This window comes from Citrus sinensis, chromosome 2 (genome assembly GCF_022201045.2).
Source record: "Citrus sinensis cultivar Valencia sweet orange chromosome 2, DVS_A1.0, whole genome shotgun sequence".
NCBI classification, from domain to species: domain Eukaryota; kingdom Viridiplantae; phylum Streptophyta; class Magnoliopsida; order Sapindales; family Rutaceae; genus Citrus; species Citrus sinensis.
In genome coordinates this window covers 3504549-3522720 of record NC_068557.1, presented here as the reverse complement: position 1 = coordinate 3522720, position 18172 = coordinate 3504549, and the positions used below count along the sequence as shown (strand labels likewise).

At 36.3% G+C, this 18172-nt stretch overlaps 2 protein-coding genes across 8 annotated transcripts; one reads left to right on the top strand and one right to left on the bottom strand.

The window, feature by feature from the left end:
• The first annotated feature begins 1855 nt into the window (after positions 1–1855).
• LOC102625419 (uncharacterized) lies at positions 1856–11073 on the top strand. Of its 3 annotated transcripts, XM_006470632.4 has the most exons (11): positions 1864–4136; positions 4314–4553; positions 4989–5118; positions 5563–5715; positions 5855–6081; positions 6210–6279; positions 6453–6659; positions 7445–7677; positions 8960–9038; positions 9111–9248; positions 10123–11073. In XM_006470632.4, the coding sequence occupies exons 1-11, from the start codon at positions 2173–2175 to the stop codon at positions 10324–10326; spliced, it is 3645 nt and encodes a 1214-aa protein (XP_006470695.1). In that variant the 5' UTR covers positions 1864–2172; the 3' UTR covers positions 10327–11073. The 3 variants fall into 3 exon arrangements, with proteins under 3 accessions (XP_015383351.1, XP_006470696.1, XP_006470695.1); XM_006470633.4 differs by lacking the exon at positions 10123–11073 and having other exon boundaries at positions 1858–4136; positions 8983–9038; XM_015527865.3 differs by lacking the exons at positions 8960–9038; positions 9111–9248; positions 10123–11073 and adding an exon at positions 6887–6965 and having other exon boundaries at positions 1856–4136; positions 7445–7583.
• A 177-nt stretch (positions 11074–11250) lies between these two features.
• On the bottom strand, positions 11251–17283 carry LOC102624564 (hypothetical protein). Of its 5 annotated transcripts, none has more exons than XM_052435043.1 (13): positions 16996–17283; positions 16134–16261; positions 15872–15954; positions 15598–15724; positions 14772–14847; positions 13010–13107; positions 12827–12911; positions 12491–12614; positions 12220–12320; positions 12015–12080; positions 11758–11839; positions 11598–11677; positions 11251–11501 (listed from the first exon to the last, which is right to left on the bottom strand). In XM_052435043.1, the coding sequence occupies exons 1-13, from the start codon at positions 17217–17219 to the stop codon at positions 11444–11446; spliced, it is 1332 nt and encodes a 443-aa protein (XP_052291003.1). In that variant the 5' UTR covers positions 17220–17283; the 3' UTR covers positions 11251–11443. The 5 variants fall into 5 exon arrangements, with proteins under 5 accessions (XP_052291003.1, XP_052291004.1, XP_052291005.1 ...); XM_052435044.1 differs by having other exon boundaries at positions 14784–14847; positions 16996–17282; XM_052435045.1 differs by having other exon boundaries at positions 16134–16231; positions 16996–17282.
• Between the last annotated feature and the right edge of the window lie 889 nt (positions 17284–18172).

The window sequence follows — 18172 nt, the reverse complement described above, 5'->3', positions numbered from 1 at the left end:
TCGTTTCATCAGATAAAGCCTACGGGTTGGGACGATGATTACGTCGGCCATGATCGGAGATATCATTCGCTCACGGGGATGATGGTCGGAGAATGATTACATACATACATATATATGCATGTGTACATGCATGGTTGCTAAAATAATGGAGATACAAATGCATGATGGTGACTAGCTGCTAATTCATAAACTGTTTACGTATTTTGTGTAGGGTTTTGAGTTTTTTAAGTACGTACTAAATTTGTAGGGAGTGTAACACTTTTTTTGTTTCTATTTAGCGAACTTATTTGCTTTCCTCTATGCTCCATTTTGAGAATTTTTTTATTATTATTATTTACTTTTTAATTACTTATTAGATTCTTTGAAATAAGATCATGTGAGATTCGTGCTAAAAAGAAAACTAATTGACCAATAATAGCAAACTTAAGTAAAGCAAAACCTAGCTAATATCTAAGACTAATCATTTTCATTCTCTCTTTAATTTTGGTGCTAAACTATTTAAAAATGTCATAATTTTTTTTTTAATTAAGGAGAGGTAGAATGGTAAGTAAATAAATGATAATTTTATATGTTATCTCTCAACAGGAAGAATTAAATAACTAATTAAAAGTTTAGTAAGAATATAAGTGATGAGTATGGTATTTTATTAAGAATAAAACGAGGATCCTTCAAAAAAATCTATACATGCCAGAATGTTACAAGTTTCATAAGTATACAGTATGTAATGATTAGAGGGGGACTCTATAATTGACTCTTCCAGTTGTTTCTACCTTCTAGAGATAATCTTTAAATAAAATGTGGGTATTGTGCTGGCCCTCAAGATCAACATGGAGGCCTGTCATTAAAACATTCCTACACAAGTCAATTAAAAAGGGTCTTAAAGGAACCAACATATTGTATAATGTGAATAATTTCATTAAAATACAGCTTTAATAATACAATTTACGAAAATTGTATGCGTCAGCCGCTAAAGAAAGATCGTAAGGGTAAGATCAATCTTATATTTTATATATTAATGGGATTTTAAATTTTATAAATAATTTTGGTATTGAATAATACATTTTTAAGATGTTATTCGCAGTCGGAATTATTATTATTTTTTTAAGTGTGATGTTACAGTTACAAACTCTTGTATAAATTTATTTTGTATAAATTGATGTAATATAATTTACTGGTTGAATAAAAATATAAAATAATAAAAATAAATTTGTACAAAATAAGTTTGTACAAAAATTTATGACTGTATCATTATTATTATTTTTAAATAATGCAAGAGAGAGAGAAAAAGATTAGGAGAGATAATAATTTAATAAATTATGTATAATGATGTATGATATAATAATTAGTACAACATTTATAAGAGACCAAAAAAAAAAAAATTCTCTTGTAATGAAGTTTTTTTCGTCTATCTCTATCTCTATGATTTAGTAACAAAATTTCGTGAAAACTCGTGTAAATAGAGTGTTAAGACCAGACAATATATAGTGTTACTAAAAGTTAATCATGCCGCATGAATAAAACATATGAATTATTGTTTTTTATTGCAAACTTTCTACACATTGTAACATGACTTTCACGGATCATCAAATTCATCAGGATTTTTAGATCAATGAAGCGAATATTACTACTGTTAAAAAAAAAAATTCTTATCATCAAATTAAATAAAAGAGGAAAAAATATTCTTGGATAATTTCTATTTTTACGAACAAATTCCCGAAGAAACTTTTCGTTTACATCATCAGCTAATTATTTTTATTCCAATAAAAAAAATTGATAAAAAAAACAAATAAACTACTAAAAATACTCTCTCAAATTAAAAAAGCATACTTGATTAAAAAAATTTAAAAATTGAAAAAAAAAAGCAAAAACCAAAATTTTGATTAAATTAAAAAAAAAGGCACCCATGAGAAAACTTGCAAAGGCGTCTCTTTCTGGCCACTGTCTCTGTATTTCTTCGAATCATACATAATTGCATATGATCGATCAATCATTTATCATTAATTCTTATTATTTTTTGTCATAAAATCTTGGCCGTCGGATTTGATGACCCATTCCCGCTTTGGCGTGACATGTTCCCGGCGTTGCTAGGCCCCGCCGGAGACGGTCAGTTTTCTCATTATCATTCTATATCCTCTGGTTCTACAAAAGACGTCGTCTTATTCGTCACAAGCAATGAATCCATTGTCAAAAGAGTCGATTTTCAGCTTCAATACTCGTTCAGTTTCGAATTCATCGAAGCCCACGAGGCCGAGATTGCATAAGACGCGAAAGCAATCGAAATCGAATTCCCAGAATTTTAATTTTCCAGGGGTTTCGGTTTCAGAATCCGGAACCGAGTCCGGGTTCAACCCATTTCGGGCTGAACCGGGTATGGGTTTGGGCGCACACGAGTCACTGGAGAAAAACAAAGGTGGGATTCTGTTTGGAAGTAGAAATGGTTTTGAAAGTTGTGATATTGGTGAATTGAAGATAGAGGAAAACTTGAGAAAGTTGAAGATTGATGGTCATCGCGGCAATGTGGAATCTGAGCTTGAAAATGAGTTGAAGCAGAAACTGAGTAAACTGACATTTAAGGATAGTGGGGAGAAAGATGATGTGAAGAATTTTGTATTTAGTGGTAGTAAAAAGAGCAGCGATTCATTTGCTGCAGCGAGTGAACTTCCTGATCAAATGAAGAATTTGAACATAACTAGTAAAGGTGGCAGTGGGTATATTGTTGGAGAAAGTGAGAATATGCTGTCAAATGAGATGGGGAGAAAGTTAAAAATTGGAAGTGTGAGTAGTGATTCTTCTGCTGGTCAAACCGATATGGGAAGAATGTCATCTCATATTTTTGTCAAGGATAAACAATCTACAAATTTGGGTGATAAGAAGTTACATGATTTGGGTAAATCGGTTCCCACAGAAGTTGATTTTCAGGCAGGATTGCAGGGTAAGAACAGTGGTGGTGGTGAAGATCCTGTAGACAAAGCGAAAGATGGTGCAATACCCAGTGAAACTGCCTCATCATCATCTTCTTTTTCATCTAGTGGCATCCCGTTTCAATCAGTTGATAATGCATCAAAAGTGCCTGATGTTGATAGAACTGACCGAATGAATGAGTTTAGCTTTATGAGCAAGCAAGATGGGATGGCGGCACCCTTTGTAGGATTTAGAACTCCAAATCAGAAAATTAATTTATTCTCCGGGGCAGGTCAGGAGGTGGAGTTCAGTGCAAAGAGGGGTTCTGTTAGAGACACAAAGGTAAAGAAAAAGAGGGGAAAGTTGAGGAAGCCAATTTCCATTCCGCTGTGGCACGGACAGGATTTTGTCTCGAGGGATAGCAGTTCCCCGGAGGATCCAGAGCCTTCAGAATCTTATTCGCCTATGGATGTTTCACCATATCAGGAAACATTGGCTGATACTAAATGTTCAAGAGAAACGTCTGTGGCATCAGATGAGTCTTTCAGTCTTGACAACAATGATGCATCTACTGATTCACAACCTGCAGCTCCAAATGTTGCAGTTGATGAAGAGTTGGTCGCTGCTACAGAACGGATGGATATAAATGATGAGGATGTTGAATTTAGGGATACAAAAGAGGATCATTCTGACAGAGGTGTTGGTTCTGAAGTTCCTCAAGATGAGTCTGTTTCTGGGACTGAGACTGAAAGTTTTAAATCCGCAAATGAGGAGATCGATGACGCCACTGATAATTCAGCTGAAACTGAAGCAAGTTCAAGTGCAGGCATTCAGAGGCAAGATAGTGACAGCAGGATGCAATTTAGTTTTCCTTCTCATTCAGAAGACATAGGCGGTTCTAACTTCACCTTTGCTGCATCTTCTGCTAGTCAAGGTCACTTAGCATCAAAACGCCACCCTAAAAAAAATTTGGTGAAAATTGGTTTTGAGTCGTATAGTACCACGCCAAATTCAAAAGTTCCGCATGCATTGTCCTACCTACAGTTTTCTTCTTTCTCTGGAGCTTCTCCGCTTTTGTCTTCCGGGCAGGAGGAGAGAGGAGATCTATTTTCTTCTCGACTCAAAGGAGATCGTAATTCTGAGGTGGATAGAGGACAGGAAATCAAGCAAGAGCCTAATTTGGCTTCTGCTGAAACTATTGCAGCTCAGGAAGCATGCGAGAAATGGCGATTAAGGTTTTTCTTTATTCCCATTAATTTTTCTCCCCTTCTGAAGCTCACATTAGAAAATTCTCATTTGATTCCTTTTAGGAAATCTCGGTTTAGTACTTTGATTTAATGACTGTAAAATACGCGCATCCTGTCTTCCAGCTAACAAGTTATTTTATTTTTGAAATGTTACATATATATCAGGGGAAACCAAGCCTATACAAATTCAAACTTGTCCAAAGCTGAGGACTGTTACACACAAGGGATAAACTGTATATCTGAAAGTGAAACTTCTCAAAGTTGTCTCAGGGCATTAATGCTGTGTTATAGCAACCGTGCAGCAACACGTATGGCACTTGGAAGAATGAGAGATGCACTGTCAGACTGTATGTTGGCTGTTGCCATTGATCCAGACTTTCTCCGAGTGCAAGTTAGAGCTGCAAAGTAAGGCTGTCCTTTATATCTCTGATTTCTCATTTTGAGTGAGCAGTAAAAATAAACTCCTATTAGTCGTTCCATAATAATCCTAATATCTGAAGAGTTTCTGCTGTTGTAGGGTTTGTTCTTCATGAGAACCTTAGTTTTACATAAAGATTCCATCGCCTTAATTCCTTGTATGGGCGCAAATGCTTTTGCATTTTGTACTGCTGACTTTCCGAATGTGCTATTTGTGAATAACAAATTAAGGGTTTTGAAGTTTCTAATTTTTCTTTACTGCTACCAGATCATCTAGCTTTTATTGAGTTTTTGTTATACTAATTAGTATTAATGTGCTGTAACTTTGTTGAGCTGCATCATTGGACTTACCTATTCTGCATGTGTTTGATCTTTGTCAAACATATTATCATCTAATTTGTGCTTATTTTTACTTTCTAAAAGTTGTCACCTTGCACTTGGGGAAATTGAAGATGCATCAAAGTATTTTAGAATGTGCTTACAGTCAGGAAGTGATGTCTGTGTGGACCAGAAAATTGCAGTAGAGGCCTCTGATGGTCTTCAAAAGGCACAGGTACCATGAATCCTCTAACTGAATAATATTTTATCTTTATCTGTCCTATTAAGCAGTTTATGATAGGTGTATATTGTATTCGACATCAGTTATTAATTGCAGTTCAGTCACCAACTAGATTAAATTTTTGCATATTATTCATAGCAAGTTGTTTCCTAGTCCTGGCTGGTTTATGTTAGAAGGTTTGCTGTTGTTATTCATTCACATTCTTTTTCTAGCTGTTCAGATCCTATGGTTATCTTCAGATATATACAATGTTATTCTAGCATTGTTTGTCAGAATTGGCATAGAAATTTTAATCCTATTTTGCAACTTCTCATATCCGTAATAAATCATGCTAAATGTTTTGCTAATATTTTCCCCCATTTTTTCACTTAATTTTGAGGAAATTTATGGTTTCTCCAATGACATTGTGACTTATTTAGTGTTCTTCCTGTTTGGCAGAAAGTGTCAGAATGCATGCAACGCTCTGCTCAGCTTCTACAAAATAAAACATCCAACGATGCTGAAATTGCTTTGGGAGTAATTGATGAGGCTTTGTTTATAAGCTCATACTCAGAAAAGTTGCTTGAAATGAAAGCAGAGGCTCTTTTCATGGTTTGCTTTACAGTCTTTTGAGGCCTGATGCTTTTACGTGTACAAGAAATTGTTGTTGATTCAGAGTCGTCTATGCCAATAGGCATTTACTATTGTGTCAGAGTAGAGGTATATTTGAGTTAACTATTTTTTTCTGCAGCTACGAAAGTATGAAGAGGTAATTCAGCTGTGTGAACAGACCTTTCATTTTGCTGAAAAGAATTCTCCTCCATTGGATGCCAATGGCCAATCAATGGAGCTTGATAGTTCTGAATCCACAAAACATGTCTCCTTTAGGCTTTGGCGGTGCTGCCTAATTTTCAAATCCTACTTTACTCTGGGAAGACTGGAGGAGGCAATTGCCGCACTCGAGAGGCATGAATCGGGGTAATTCCTAATTGTCGTGCAAAATAAATTTCTTTCACTTTTATTTGTGATCTACTATTTTCTTACTGTTTCATCTTCTTCATCCTTTTCTGGTTTTCAATTATTTTAATTTTATTTTTTGCCCCCAGGAATGGAGGAAAGATGCTGGAGTCATTGATTCCTTTGGCTGGCACAGTCCGTGAGCTGTTATGCCGTAAGGTATGCCTACTCTATGCTTCGATATACTCGCTCTCTCTCTCTGACCCTCTCTCTTCTCTCTAGTGCTTTATTCTTTCAATCTTTCCATTCTAGCAGTGAACGAATGAAATAATATTTGGTGCATAGGAATATTTTTTGTTTTTGAGTATTGTATTTGTATTATTCTGTTGTAGTCTGCTGGGAATGAAGCATTTCAAGCAGGAAGACATTCAGAAGCTGTTGAACATTATACGGCTGCTTTATCTTGCACTGTGGAGTCACATCCTTTTGCAGCTATTTGTTTCTGTAACCGAGCTGCTGCATACAAGGCATTGCGTCATATCACTGATGCTATTGCAGACTGCAACCTAGCTATTGCTCTCGATGGAAATTATCTGAAGGTTTGGTTCTAAACTTATTCTTTTTACTCTTAAGTGAGTAATGAATTTTTCCCTTGAAGTTCTCTTATGATTCTAAATCCACTGGCCCATTTATGTAGTAATGTATCTGAGATTTTAATGATTCCATATCACCCACTGTGATTAAATGGGACATTAGAAGCCTATTTGATCTAACTTACTCATGAATAAGCCAGTTGACTAACTCTTGGAGCTTGAACTACTTGCAGGCAGGCTGTTCATGCTGGACAGCAGTCTAATCCCTTCCATGAAAGTACTATACTAAAATGTACCTTTAGTACTTTCTATGTGAGTTGAGTAGTGTGTTTTATTACACAAGGAAAGCATGTGAATTGCAATTTATTTGTTGTATAATTATGAATAGAATACTACTAGCAAAGATGGTGATTATAATCATATAACTTTTGGATAGGATAACTGTTGTGCATTTAAGTGCTGAGAAGAACTTACCAGGTAGAAAGGTTGTTAGAAGTAATTACATCTTTTCCGACACCTCATGCTCATGACAGCTTTTTTCCTTGGAGCCAGTTAGTTGGCCAAAGTAAATTTCAGTTTAGTCTAATTTGTATTTTTTGTTTAAATTAACTTGCAAGTGAACTTCACACAATAATACCCTGGAGATGATCTACTTATTTTTATTTTTTACTCTTTTTTAAGGTTCTGGAATATTTTATTGTTCCTTCCCATGATCTTTCAAGGTAAAATTGTGGTTGCTCTCTCTTTAACAACATTTTAGCTAAAATGTATGACCTGTTTCTACTCTACAGGCAATCTCCAGAAGAGCTACTTTATATGAGATGATTAGGGATTATGACCATGCAGCTAGTGATTTTCATAGACTTATCGCCCTTCTTACTAAGCAAATAGAGAAGAGTAATCAGTCTGGAGTGTCTGACAGATCAATTAACTTGGCAAACGATCTCAGACAAGCTCGTATGCGACTTACTGCTGTAGAAGAAGAAGCAAGGAAGGACATTCCCTTGGATATGTACCTTATTTTGTAAGTTGCTCTCTTTATTCATGTTGAGAGAAAGTTATCCTGGAACATGTAATGCATGAAGATTTATGGGATTTGTGTTGAATGCTTAGGGAAATAGGTAGATCTTGTTGTCGATTTGCTTTGATGCACAACAAATCTTGATATGAACCATTTTATTAAGCCTTTTCTTTTCCTCCCTATGAAGTTGTTGTGCATGATATGAACTAGTATAGCAGTGTGAGATGCTGAGAGTGAGGACAGATAATTAACTAAAGGTTTTCTTTGCCATGGATACAAATATATTAGGCATGTTTGTTGGCTTCATGGCTTGTCATATTCTGGTTATATCAACTTTACATCATTAGGACACTATTTATTGATCTGTAAGAATTTTCTGCTAACTTAAACTTTTGCACATTGCATTTGAAATTTCTTATTTCTAAGCACTCTCAGTTGAAAGTATGAAGTTTTTTTTCCCTCACTTTTTTTTTAAAATAAAAAGAAGGTTATTATTAGTGGAGTTAATGTATGCTAGTTATATATTCATCATTCTGTTTCCACTCAAAATGTAGCTTCCACAACCAGGGGCTAGCTGCTGCTTTACAGCTAAGATAACGCCGTCTCTTCTTTTCCACATCCTCCTTCTTTCCGGATACTTATCTAATGCCACGGAACCTTCTTTCCCAATCAAGAAATAGAGTATACTTAGATTATATCCATATGTTTATGCATATACATGAATGTGTATTTTGGCAGGTTTTAGAAAAGAAAAATGGAAAATGGTTGCTACATACATAAATATCCTTGCTATTAGCTTACAGTCTTCTCCACTCCAGAGTGTAACCTGAACCTCTTCTCAGTATGGTCAGACTGTTCCATCTGTCTTTCATTTTACAGGGTTTAGGGGTTAAGATTTAGGTGCCTGAACAGTTGTAAATTTTGTCAAATTCGTGCCTGCTGAGAGATTGAACTCTTTGGCATTTTTTGTTTTTTTGATTCTAACTCTTTGGCAATTTAAGTGAAAATAAAATTATTGGGACAAGAAATGAAAGGGGGTATTTAGCAAAGAAGGATGCATTTGGAACTACTCTGCCTTGATCTATTATTTCTTATGTACCCTGTATGGAGTTATTATGAGTAATTAATGACTCTTGTACATTTTCTATACTTGTATGTTGCATTAATGTTAATTGCCTTCTGAATTTAATGGAATATACTGTAATTGTTAGTGAAGTCATAACTAGAGGCAATCATTGTATTTTAATTTCATGGTCTTAGATCCCTACTTTACATTATGTGGCAGAGGAGTTGAATCATCTGTTTCAGTGGCAGATATCAAAAGGGGTTATCGGAAAGCTGCACTTCGACATCATCCTGACAAGGTTTCATAAATTAAATGCTCTACTTACTTGCTTACTACTATTCACTCATCTAACAATCCGCTGTTGATGTAGGCGGGTCAGTCCTTGGTTAGAAGTGATAATGGAGATGATGGGCTTTGGAAGGAAATTGGAGCAGAAGTCCACAAAGATGCTGAGAAACTTTTTAAAATGATTGCAGAGGCATATGCTGTACTGTCAGATCCTTCTAAGGTCCCAAATTCATCACTATAACTCTCTTTTCTTTTCGTGCATTATTCTCTTATCTGACAAACTTTCAAGAGTTTGGGCATTCTATTACCATCATTTTTACTCTCTTTGTTTTTGTTTCCAAATCCTCTGTAAGAAATTTTTGGTGTTGCTAGCAAAGTGTTGTTAAGGATCATTACTTGGGCTGGGCACTTTGAATTTTCTTGCAGTGGTGTGCCACTTCATGTTAAGCCCTAAAGAAACTGTGCATCCCCGACAGGGCACTGGGTTAAATTTGTCTTTGGTCAAAGAATGATCATTAAAACTATTTTCTCTCAATGTCAACATGAACATGAAGTCTAACAAACAAGTGCCCAAAGAAGATGTGTATTTTTGTTGGAGCAAAAATGGTATACTTGGGCCCTCACCTAGGATCTCAACTTTGTGTGAAGTGGTATAGGAGATGTTCAAGTCACCCCACTGTAGTCATTAAATTATAGTAAGTCATAATATGTGTATGCTATGTTTGCATTCGTAATTGATCCACGCGATTTATACGTTAGGGTATTGCCAGCTACCCATAAGCTTATACATTAGGGTATTATTTGAATCTTAGGCTTAAACCTTTTAGCCTGTAATCTGTATCAGCCTTTATTACAAATGATTGACCTCATCTTAAATTTACAGATCATAATTGCTTGCTTCAATAAGTGGTTGTTACAAGTTTAGTACCCTCAAATCTTGCATCACCTGCCCTTGTCTATGCTAGGCCTAGTTCATGCTGCCCGTCTGTTTTATGCTATTCTGTTACTGAAGCTGTTTATTGATTGTTCTTGTATTATTCTCTTTTTATGCAAGAATAGCATTGACGGAGTCAACTACTGTTTTATCTTTTCAGCGGTCACGGTATGATCTTGAGGAAGAGACAAGGAACACCCAAAAGAAACAGAATGGAAGCAACACATCCAGAACACACGCATATGCTCAAAATTACCCATTTGAAAGGAGCAGTAGTAGGCGACAGTGGAGAGAAGTTCGGAGATCATATGATAACTCAGCTGCGAGAGGTACAGAAGGCACTCGATCAAACAGATATTCGTGACAACTGTTGTAGCCCCCGTTTGCTGATTGAGTTATAAACAAGGCTCTTCAGGTGACATTTATTCAATTAGCTTCAATCTGCGTATAGCCTCAAACAAGAGATGCTACAGGCCTTTTGTCACTATCCGAGAGTTCATGGCATGTGCGTGCCAATGGAGGTACCAGATTGTCGAAAGCCAGACCGAGGATTGTGGTTAGTTCTTCTAAAAGAGATTTTTGCTAACCAAAAAAGTTTTGTTTGTTAAAGTTCAAAAGATTGTTGGAGTTTTGAGAAAGGATTTGTATCATAATATCAAGATTCTTTTACTGAAAAGGACCCAAAAAAAAAAAAAAAAAAGTGAGTTGGGGGTTTTTGTGGGGTGGGGGGTGTTAGAGAGGCACTCAGTTACAAGATTCTGAGATAACAGGGTCACTAACTGTTTTTGTAAATTGAACACTGACCCATCAATATGTATGTTATGTGATGACGTGTGACAATGCAATCGAGAAACTTAGAAATCAGGTTCATACTGAGCAATTGGATGGTGGGGATCTCTGATGGATTGCAGAAGAGTCATATCAAATAGTTGAACAGTTTTGGTTTGATTACACATTTTAGTATGGTTGGTTTCATTCTTTGTTCATTTAGTGAATTTACTTTCTTCTTTTGTTGTATTACACAAACGAAAATTGCTTGTTTGTACAGTAGTTTCTTTGGGTGTTGCTTGCATCTTGTTGAATTTTCAATGAAGATCATTCTATTGTTTCACATTTTGCGTTTTCTTCATTTGTTAAGTTAATTGATCTGGGGTAATAAACTAATAATGAACTAGCCTGTTATAGAATTTAATATATGATTTGTGTTGTGTGCAAGCGTGAGACTCACGTCATGAGCCAATTCCATAAACTCCTTCTTCTTTGAAAATATCAAACATAAAATAATCAATGGTGTAATGTAACTTTGTGTATTTTTCTCCGAAAAATGAACTCTCAATGGTCCCCACTCCCCTATATCTAAAATTCTGTAGCTGGATCATAGGAAACGTATACAAACTATTATCAACAGGTTACATTCATGGCAAACAATACTTGGAACTTCTACCTTAAAGTACAGATAGAGAACTTCCTTTCCAGCATTCTCATATGTATATTCCTAATCCGAGCTCTTTCGGCTCTGTTTCCACCATCCATGGCGCCCTATTGAGAAGAGAAAAATAAGCCACGACTACCAAAAAACTGGAAATAAGACTAAAAGAACAAAACAGAGTTCAATTTGGGGATCAGAATCATTACTTGTTCATTACAAAATTTATTGTTCCTTGTGAAGCGCGTTTGAGAAGAACTTCCCTTGCCTCAATTGCAATTCCTTCAGGCTGCACAAAAAATTCAATGAGATGGTGTAACAGTTAACGGTAATATTTGAGTTGCTAAATCATCTAGTCATTCTGCATACCTCTTCGGGGAACCATACTCCTGGCTGCGTGGCTCCCTCAAGAACTGCAAGGACAAAAGCAGCTATAGCTGTTCCCACAGATCTGAAAGATCAGAAAATTCTGTGCACATTAGATCCAGTTTAAAAGCATCCAACAATATGTTTTGGCATTTATTTCGAATTAGCAAGAATCATTAAAAAAGTAGAACATTTCACCGGAGTTTTATGCAGTGAGATTACTGGATATGAAATATAGAAAACGAGATGAGAAGACTTACACTGAGAGCCTCCTGTGACTAAATATACCAACTGTATTCCGTCCATCCGTGCATTCTAAATCAACCTGCCAGGAAAAAAAAGGTAATGACAAAGTGATGTATAGAAGATATTTGTAACGAACCACAAGGTGGATTTATACCCTCCACTAAAATTGAGAAAGGTCAAACACAAGATAATAAAAATGATGGATTGAAGATATCTCACCTCATTGATACACGTTCTCCAGCAATCCCATCAAACGCTCGAACTACAGGATCAAACAATTGAACTAACTGTTGGACTTTGCTTCGGTCTCTTAGATATTCCTGCAAGATTAATGCGAAACAACATATCCTTATCAAGAGGAGCTAAAAGAAGAGTTTCTCATTTGAAATTGATGTGCACTGTTTATTTCTTAGTGCTTAATAATAGGTATCCAGCCAGTTCAGTGTACGGAATGGCTTTTATAGCCAGACAAATTGTTGTTAAAACTTACTGCAGGAAAAAGCCTTTGCATGGTTACCATTCCCCAATTCCAGAAGAATGGTGCAGTTCCAAATCGAGCACTGACGGTTGGTACTCCTAGGACCTCACGGGCACTTCTCACCTCTGGTAAATTCCTAAAAATGAGATTCTGTTCAGTTGAATTGTTACAAGGAGGCAAACCAAGCAGACACACCAAATCTAATTGATAAAATTACATTCATTTTAAGCAACACAATAAAGCAAGCCTGAATTCCGAGATATTATTATAATGGAAACTGATTAATTATAGGTATAAGCTCCAAACATAGGCAAGAAAATTCGCTAGCTCAGAGAGCACTGAACTTACAACAGAAAGACATCTTTCCTTCCAATCCCTTTCCCGAAGTCAACACTGAGCATTCCACTATAAGGCTCTAATGTGATTTCCTCTCCTGCTTGGATTATGCATTGTCACAGTCAGGCGACATAAACAGTAGACCAATTAAAACAAAACAGACATAAATAATTTTCAATATGCTCTCGAACGAACCTTTATTATATGCAACAACTTCCTCTCCAAGAAGTAAAAAACTAGTGGCTAATATTGTTGGGCCAGCACCACCCGTGCCTGCTGTATAGTAGGAGAATCTGAGAAGAGCATATTTTCATGTAAATTGTAAATTACAGCAGAAAGGAAAAGGAAGAAAAGGAGCCATTATATATTTTATAAGGTGATGCAAGCATAATGATTATGATTCCCAATTCTTTCTGTTGTAATAAGTGACCTGATTTTTTGACATCTTTTAAGGGTTTAGTGCAAAAATTTGAGTGTATATCTCACCAGGACTATATATACCAGTGACACCACCTTGAACTCAAAAATTTAAGCCATTGGTATAGGAGCCAACATCTTGTATACAAACACAAGTCTGGTATTCTTATTATTTTTATATGGGATTTACAGCATACCTACCCACTTGTGTAATTCTCTTATGGAATCAGAAATACTCCACAGACTCAAAGAAAATTACTCAAAGAAGAATTTCAATTTGTCATTACAGTTAGATACATTTTCAGAATTTTAAAATCTTTAGTAGCAACTGTAGCATCCCTTGGCACTGATTAGGGATGTCAATTTAACCCGGACCCGGAAGAACCCGGATAATCCGGGCCGGGTTTGACCCGCACCGGACGAAATAAAATCCGGAATCCGGATGTGATTTTCTAAACCCGGACGTTTCCGGGTCCGGATCCGGATTTGGGTGAACCCGCAAATCCGGAACCCAGACCCGGGTGTATTTATTTTTATATTATTTTTTTATTATAAATAGAAACAATTGAAAAAAAAATAGCAGCCTTGCCCTAGTTTCAGTTTCACAGCCGCGCCGCCAAAGCCAACCAAATATTTCCTCATCAAATCACCGTGAATCATGCTTTGTTCCTCATCCTCACCGCCAAAGCCCGAAGCAAATCGCCGACAGTTATCACCAAAGAAGGCAGCACAGTCGAGAAAAAGAAGAAGCATGCAAAGAAGACCAATCCTGAAGCAGCTCCATCTCGATATTGCAATCTCCAGCAAGGCCACGGGCAAGCAGTTTCATCAACGATATTTTCAAGAAGTTGGCCCAAGAACATGATTTCATTCATTTTAGGTTCTGATTATTGGAAGGGTATTTGGTTGTGATTTGATGGGAGTATGAACAAGGCAATTGCAGAACAAGTAAAGGCTATAAATGGGATCTTGAAAAAAAAATTCTCTTTTAAGATTGTGAATTCGAGAAGCTTTGGTTGAGTGATATTGTGAATTCGAGAAGCTTTGGTTGAGTGATCTTGTTGATAATAATCTGGCTTTAGTTATTCAATTTTCATTACTTCATCGTTTACTCCTTGCAGGTTCTAGTAAGAAAAGTTTGATAAAGGATTTTTCAAAGCAACTGAGAAATTAGGTTCAAAAAACATTATCCGGGTTTTAAAACCCGGAATCCGGGAACCCCGGATTTTTTCCGGGTTTAACCCGTACCGGACCCGCACTCAAAATATCCGGGTTTTAGCCGGGTCCGGTAAGACGAATTCTCATCCGGGTCCGGAACCGGAAAGGCCAAACCCGGACCCGGACCCGGATTTGCCATCCCTAGCACTGATGGGTTATATAATTAGGCCAATGTTTTCTCCTTGACAGTCCCTATCAATTAGTCAATGTGGATAGATTCACCAAAACATGAAAAGGGAAAAAACTGCCAATCTGAGCAGGAGATAACTTGAAATCACTTCATCAAAGTAACTGTTCTACGACTTTACCATAGGAAAGTTACCGGACATAGTACCTTAGCCTCTCCGGCTCTCCCTTGCTTTCATTTCTTGCAACACGAACTAGCTCTGCTGCCATCACTGTCATGTAACAGATATCAGTTAGTATAAGGATCCAAAAGCAGCATAATAGCAGATACAATTTTTCACTCCTCAAAAAAGGACATAGCATAGTCCAATTTTAAAAATTGCTGTAATCTCATAGATTGTACGAGTGTCACAAGCAGAGCTCTCACTTAGCTTGCCTAAATCTAAGTAGAGGAGGCTTTGCATCATCTTGAGCAAAAATCCAACATCCAAAATTAAATAAACAGATCCAAAGAGCAGGGACTGGGCATCAGATAATTCAGCTTAGTTGGAATGTAAGCATGAAAATAGAAACCATCTCAAGTTTAAGAGCCCTACCTAATTAAGTGTCATCTAAAGTGTTTAATATTGATACTTATTTCAGCAGAAGCAAAATGGCTATTCAGGCAAGATATGCCCTTGGAGATCTGAAAGAATCATTATGTAGTGCAAGTAGCTCAAGATTTTGAAGACTTTGTCAAAGAAAGCTTTGAGCTTTATCTTAGTTGCAATACTCCAAGTTAATGATATAAAGTCACTAAAACTATCTGTCAAACCAATATGTGCACCCATATATAAGAACTTTGGACCCAGGTCTATGAGTTTACCAACAATTAAGTTTTAGCTCCTAAAGCAAGAATTGGTAGTCTGCACATGTTTCAATTAAAGAATTAGTACTCTATCCATATTCTTCACTTAATCGTATAATTTACAGTGCTAGAAGTGCGGATAGCAGGACAAGAATGTCCATGTTCATAAAAGCACCATTGCTCACTCCTGGATAGATTCCTCCAGTGGTTATGGCTGGAATGTTTGCAGCTATTGCTCTGTCCTTGAAGGATTTTGCACGCTGGGAGTAGATGGTATCGTCACAAACATCAATGTATGCTGTCTGTTAGGAGACACAAAAAAGAACACATAAGATTACATCTTGGGTACATAGTAAAGTTGTATACATGCTTCAATTATCACATATACAAAACATAGAAAACTGGACTTGGAAAAGAGATATTCAAACACAACATTTACCTTTCCTCACCTTGGTCTCTATGGCAGCTTCCAATACAGTGCATTTCGGTGCCTGTTGAAAAGGTCCTGCTGCATGAACCACAAGATCCACATCTGACGAAGCAAAGTTACAGCATTTCACATACAGACTAAAATATCATCAAAATATTGTCAATAACGAAATATCTGCTTCAAAAGAAAAAAAAAAATCCCTTTACTTCGACTCTAGAAGAAAAAGAATTATTGATGTGGAACAATAGAAGATACATCTAGTCAGTGAGGAGTGATCTCACCTCTTAAAGCCATTAATAATGAGCCTTCATTGTAAATGTTAACTTCAGCAAATTCAGAATTCTTCCCCAATGTAGAGACCATTGCAGCACCTTTTTCCCTGCCGGTATGCAAAATTTTCTCAGCGACACTGTAAATTAGGAAATATTCCAGCCATAACTATTTGAATTTACAACTCCATGTCCCCATAGTTCCATCCAAGAACTAGCATGTTGACAGCATTCTAAATATTAACATATCACAGTCAAAGCATATCAATCAACAAAAACAGCCTTTCGAATGTTTAGGAAAACCAAAAAGAGACAGAATTACAAATTTTGCATCATTGGCAATATTATTATGGACTGTTTAGGTTCTCTTTTTTATTACCATCTAATCACAACTTTAAAGTATTTGGTAAACACTCACAATTACAGTTTGAAAATTATGACGATTTTACCCACAATTGCCCGACCTATATTAGCTTTACTATTTTTGTCGAAATGATTATTTAAAGGTAGCATTTACCAGACACTATGAACTTTTATTTCATAACTAGAGCTCTCATTTAAGAGTAGATGTCTTAACAAGCCACGACCGCACAACATCACTACCAATTGGAGCCCTAATCTACAACTGTGGGACATGATAATCACTTGTAGTTGAGTGACTGTTTAGAAATGTGCTTTCAGAACCATGTAAAAGCATTGCAGTTTACCAGTAGCCATCACCATGAATTTTAAATTTTAAAATAACCAAAGAAACATAGTAAACGTAAAAAAAAAAAAAACAGAAAAGAACAAAGCTTGAAAATTTTCCCTCCTTTATTTCTTGCTTTTTTTCGGTGACCAAACAGAAGAAAGAAAAGGGTATTAATTATTTAACCTGTTTCGAGAGCCAACTACAATCTGAAGGTCGGGGCAGAGCTTCGAGAGAGCAACAGCAGTGGATCCACCGACCCGACCCGTACCTCCAAGTACCAAAACGCGGGCATTTCGGTTCTTCATTTGAAAGTGAGCTCCGTCAAGAACTGTCTCTTTAGTAGCACTTGTAGCACTGGCCATTATGGCCGTGGCCGTGCTATTCAAACGAGGCAAAGCTCGCGCCATTTTGGTTTCTCTGTCTTTGGTGCTCTCCCGTTGTGACTTGTGAAGAGACCCAATTCAACTGTTTTTCTTATCCAAATTATCATCAGTTACAACCGCTTGAATGATGACGTGGCGAGAGCGCTGAGGCTGGTGACGTGGATGAGTTTTCACATGTTGACGCGGCACATACTGAGCCATTTGAACAAGCATCAAATAAGTCAAAGCTTTTTTGGACTTGAAAGTTATTTCGATTATTCATGTGCATTTTCTTTTACGTCCAATCAATTTTCATCCACTAAATATCTAATTAGAGTGAATGAGTGATCATTGGCTCACTAACTCTTGGACAAATTGGGTATACCTAATTCAAAGCTTACTCATGAGGATGAGGGGTGAGGAAAACAGCACTGAGATATAAACAGTGAATATCTACCCAGTGTCCACGCATCACATGACATTCCCATAGAATTTTGTATTTTTAATTTCTAGTTTTATAAAATGCAGAATAGAAAAATGATTTTGAGCCCTAAAATAGTAGAGTTTGAAAATGCAAGAAATAAAGAAGTAAACTTGATCAAGCTTTGTTATTTTATGTTATTTTTACATTTACTATGTTTCTTTGGCTCTTTTAAAATTTAAATTCAAGGCGATGGCCAACGAAACTGCAATGCTTTTACATGGTATTTATAATTTTATTTTTTTAATTCAATATTTACATGGTATTTATAATTTAAAATTTAAACACATTTTATTATTAGCACTCTTATATAAAGAGATCATCGCTCAAAGGTGTGTGTGTGTGTGTGTGTGTGTGTGTGTGTGTGTGTGTATACATATAAAGATACATGTGAAATATGTATATTGTATGACAATATTTATTCTCTTATTCTCTTTTCTCTCTTATTATTTATTTACTATCATGTTATTTTTAATCTTTAACTTAAGTATCGGAGGGTCTACAGCGATAACACCCC

Excerpts from the sequence above, each read along its gene's own strand:
- LOC102625419 (XM_006470632.4), top strand. The coding sequence starts at position 2,173 with ATGAATCCATTGTCAAAAGAGTCGATTTTCAGCTTCAATACTCGTTCA. Across the intron at positions 6,082-6,209 it reads CTCGAGAGGCATGAATCGGG|GAATGGAGGAAAGATGCTGG; the intron begins GTAATTCCTAAT and ends TTTTGCCCCCAG. Across the intron at positions 6,660-7,444 it reads TCGATGGAAATTATCTGAAG|GCAATCTCCAGAAGAGCTAC; the intron begins GTTTGGTTCTAA and ends TCTACTCTACAG.
- LOC102624564 (XM_052435043.1), bottom strand. The coding sequence starts at position 17,219 with ATGGCGCGAGCTTTGCCTCGTTTGAATAGCACGGCCACGGCCATAATG. Across the intron at positions 12,321-12,490 it reads TGCAAAGGCTTTTTCCTGCA|GAATATCTAAGAGACCGAAG; the intron begins GTAAGTTTTAAC and ends TTAATCTTGCAG. Across the intron at positions 12,081-12,219 it reads GGAGAACGTGTATCAATGAG|GGTTGATTTAGAATGCACGG; the intron begins GTGAGATATCTT and ends TTTTTCCTGGCA.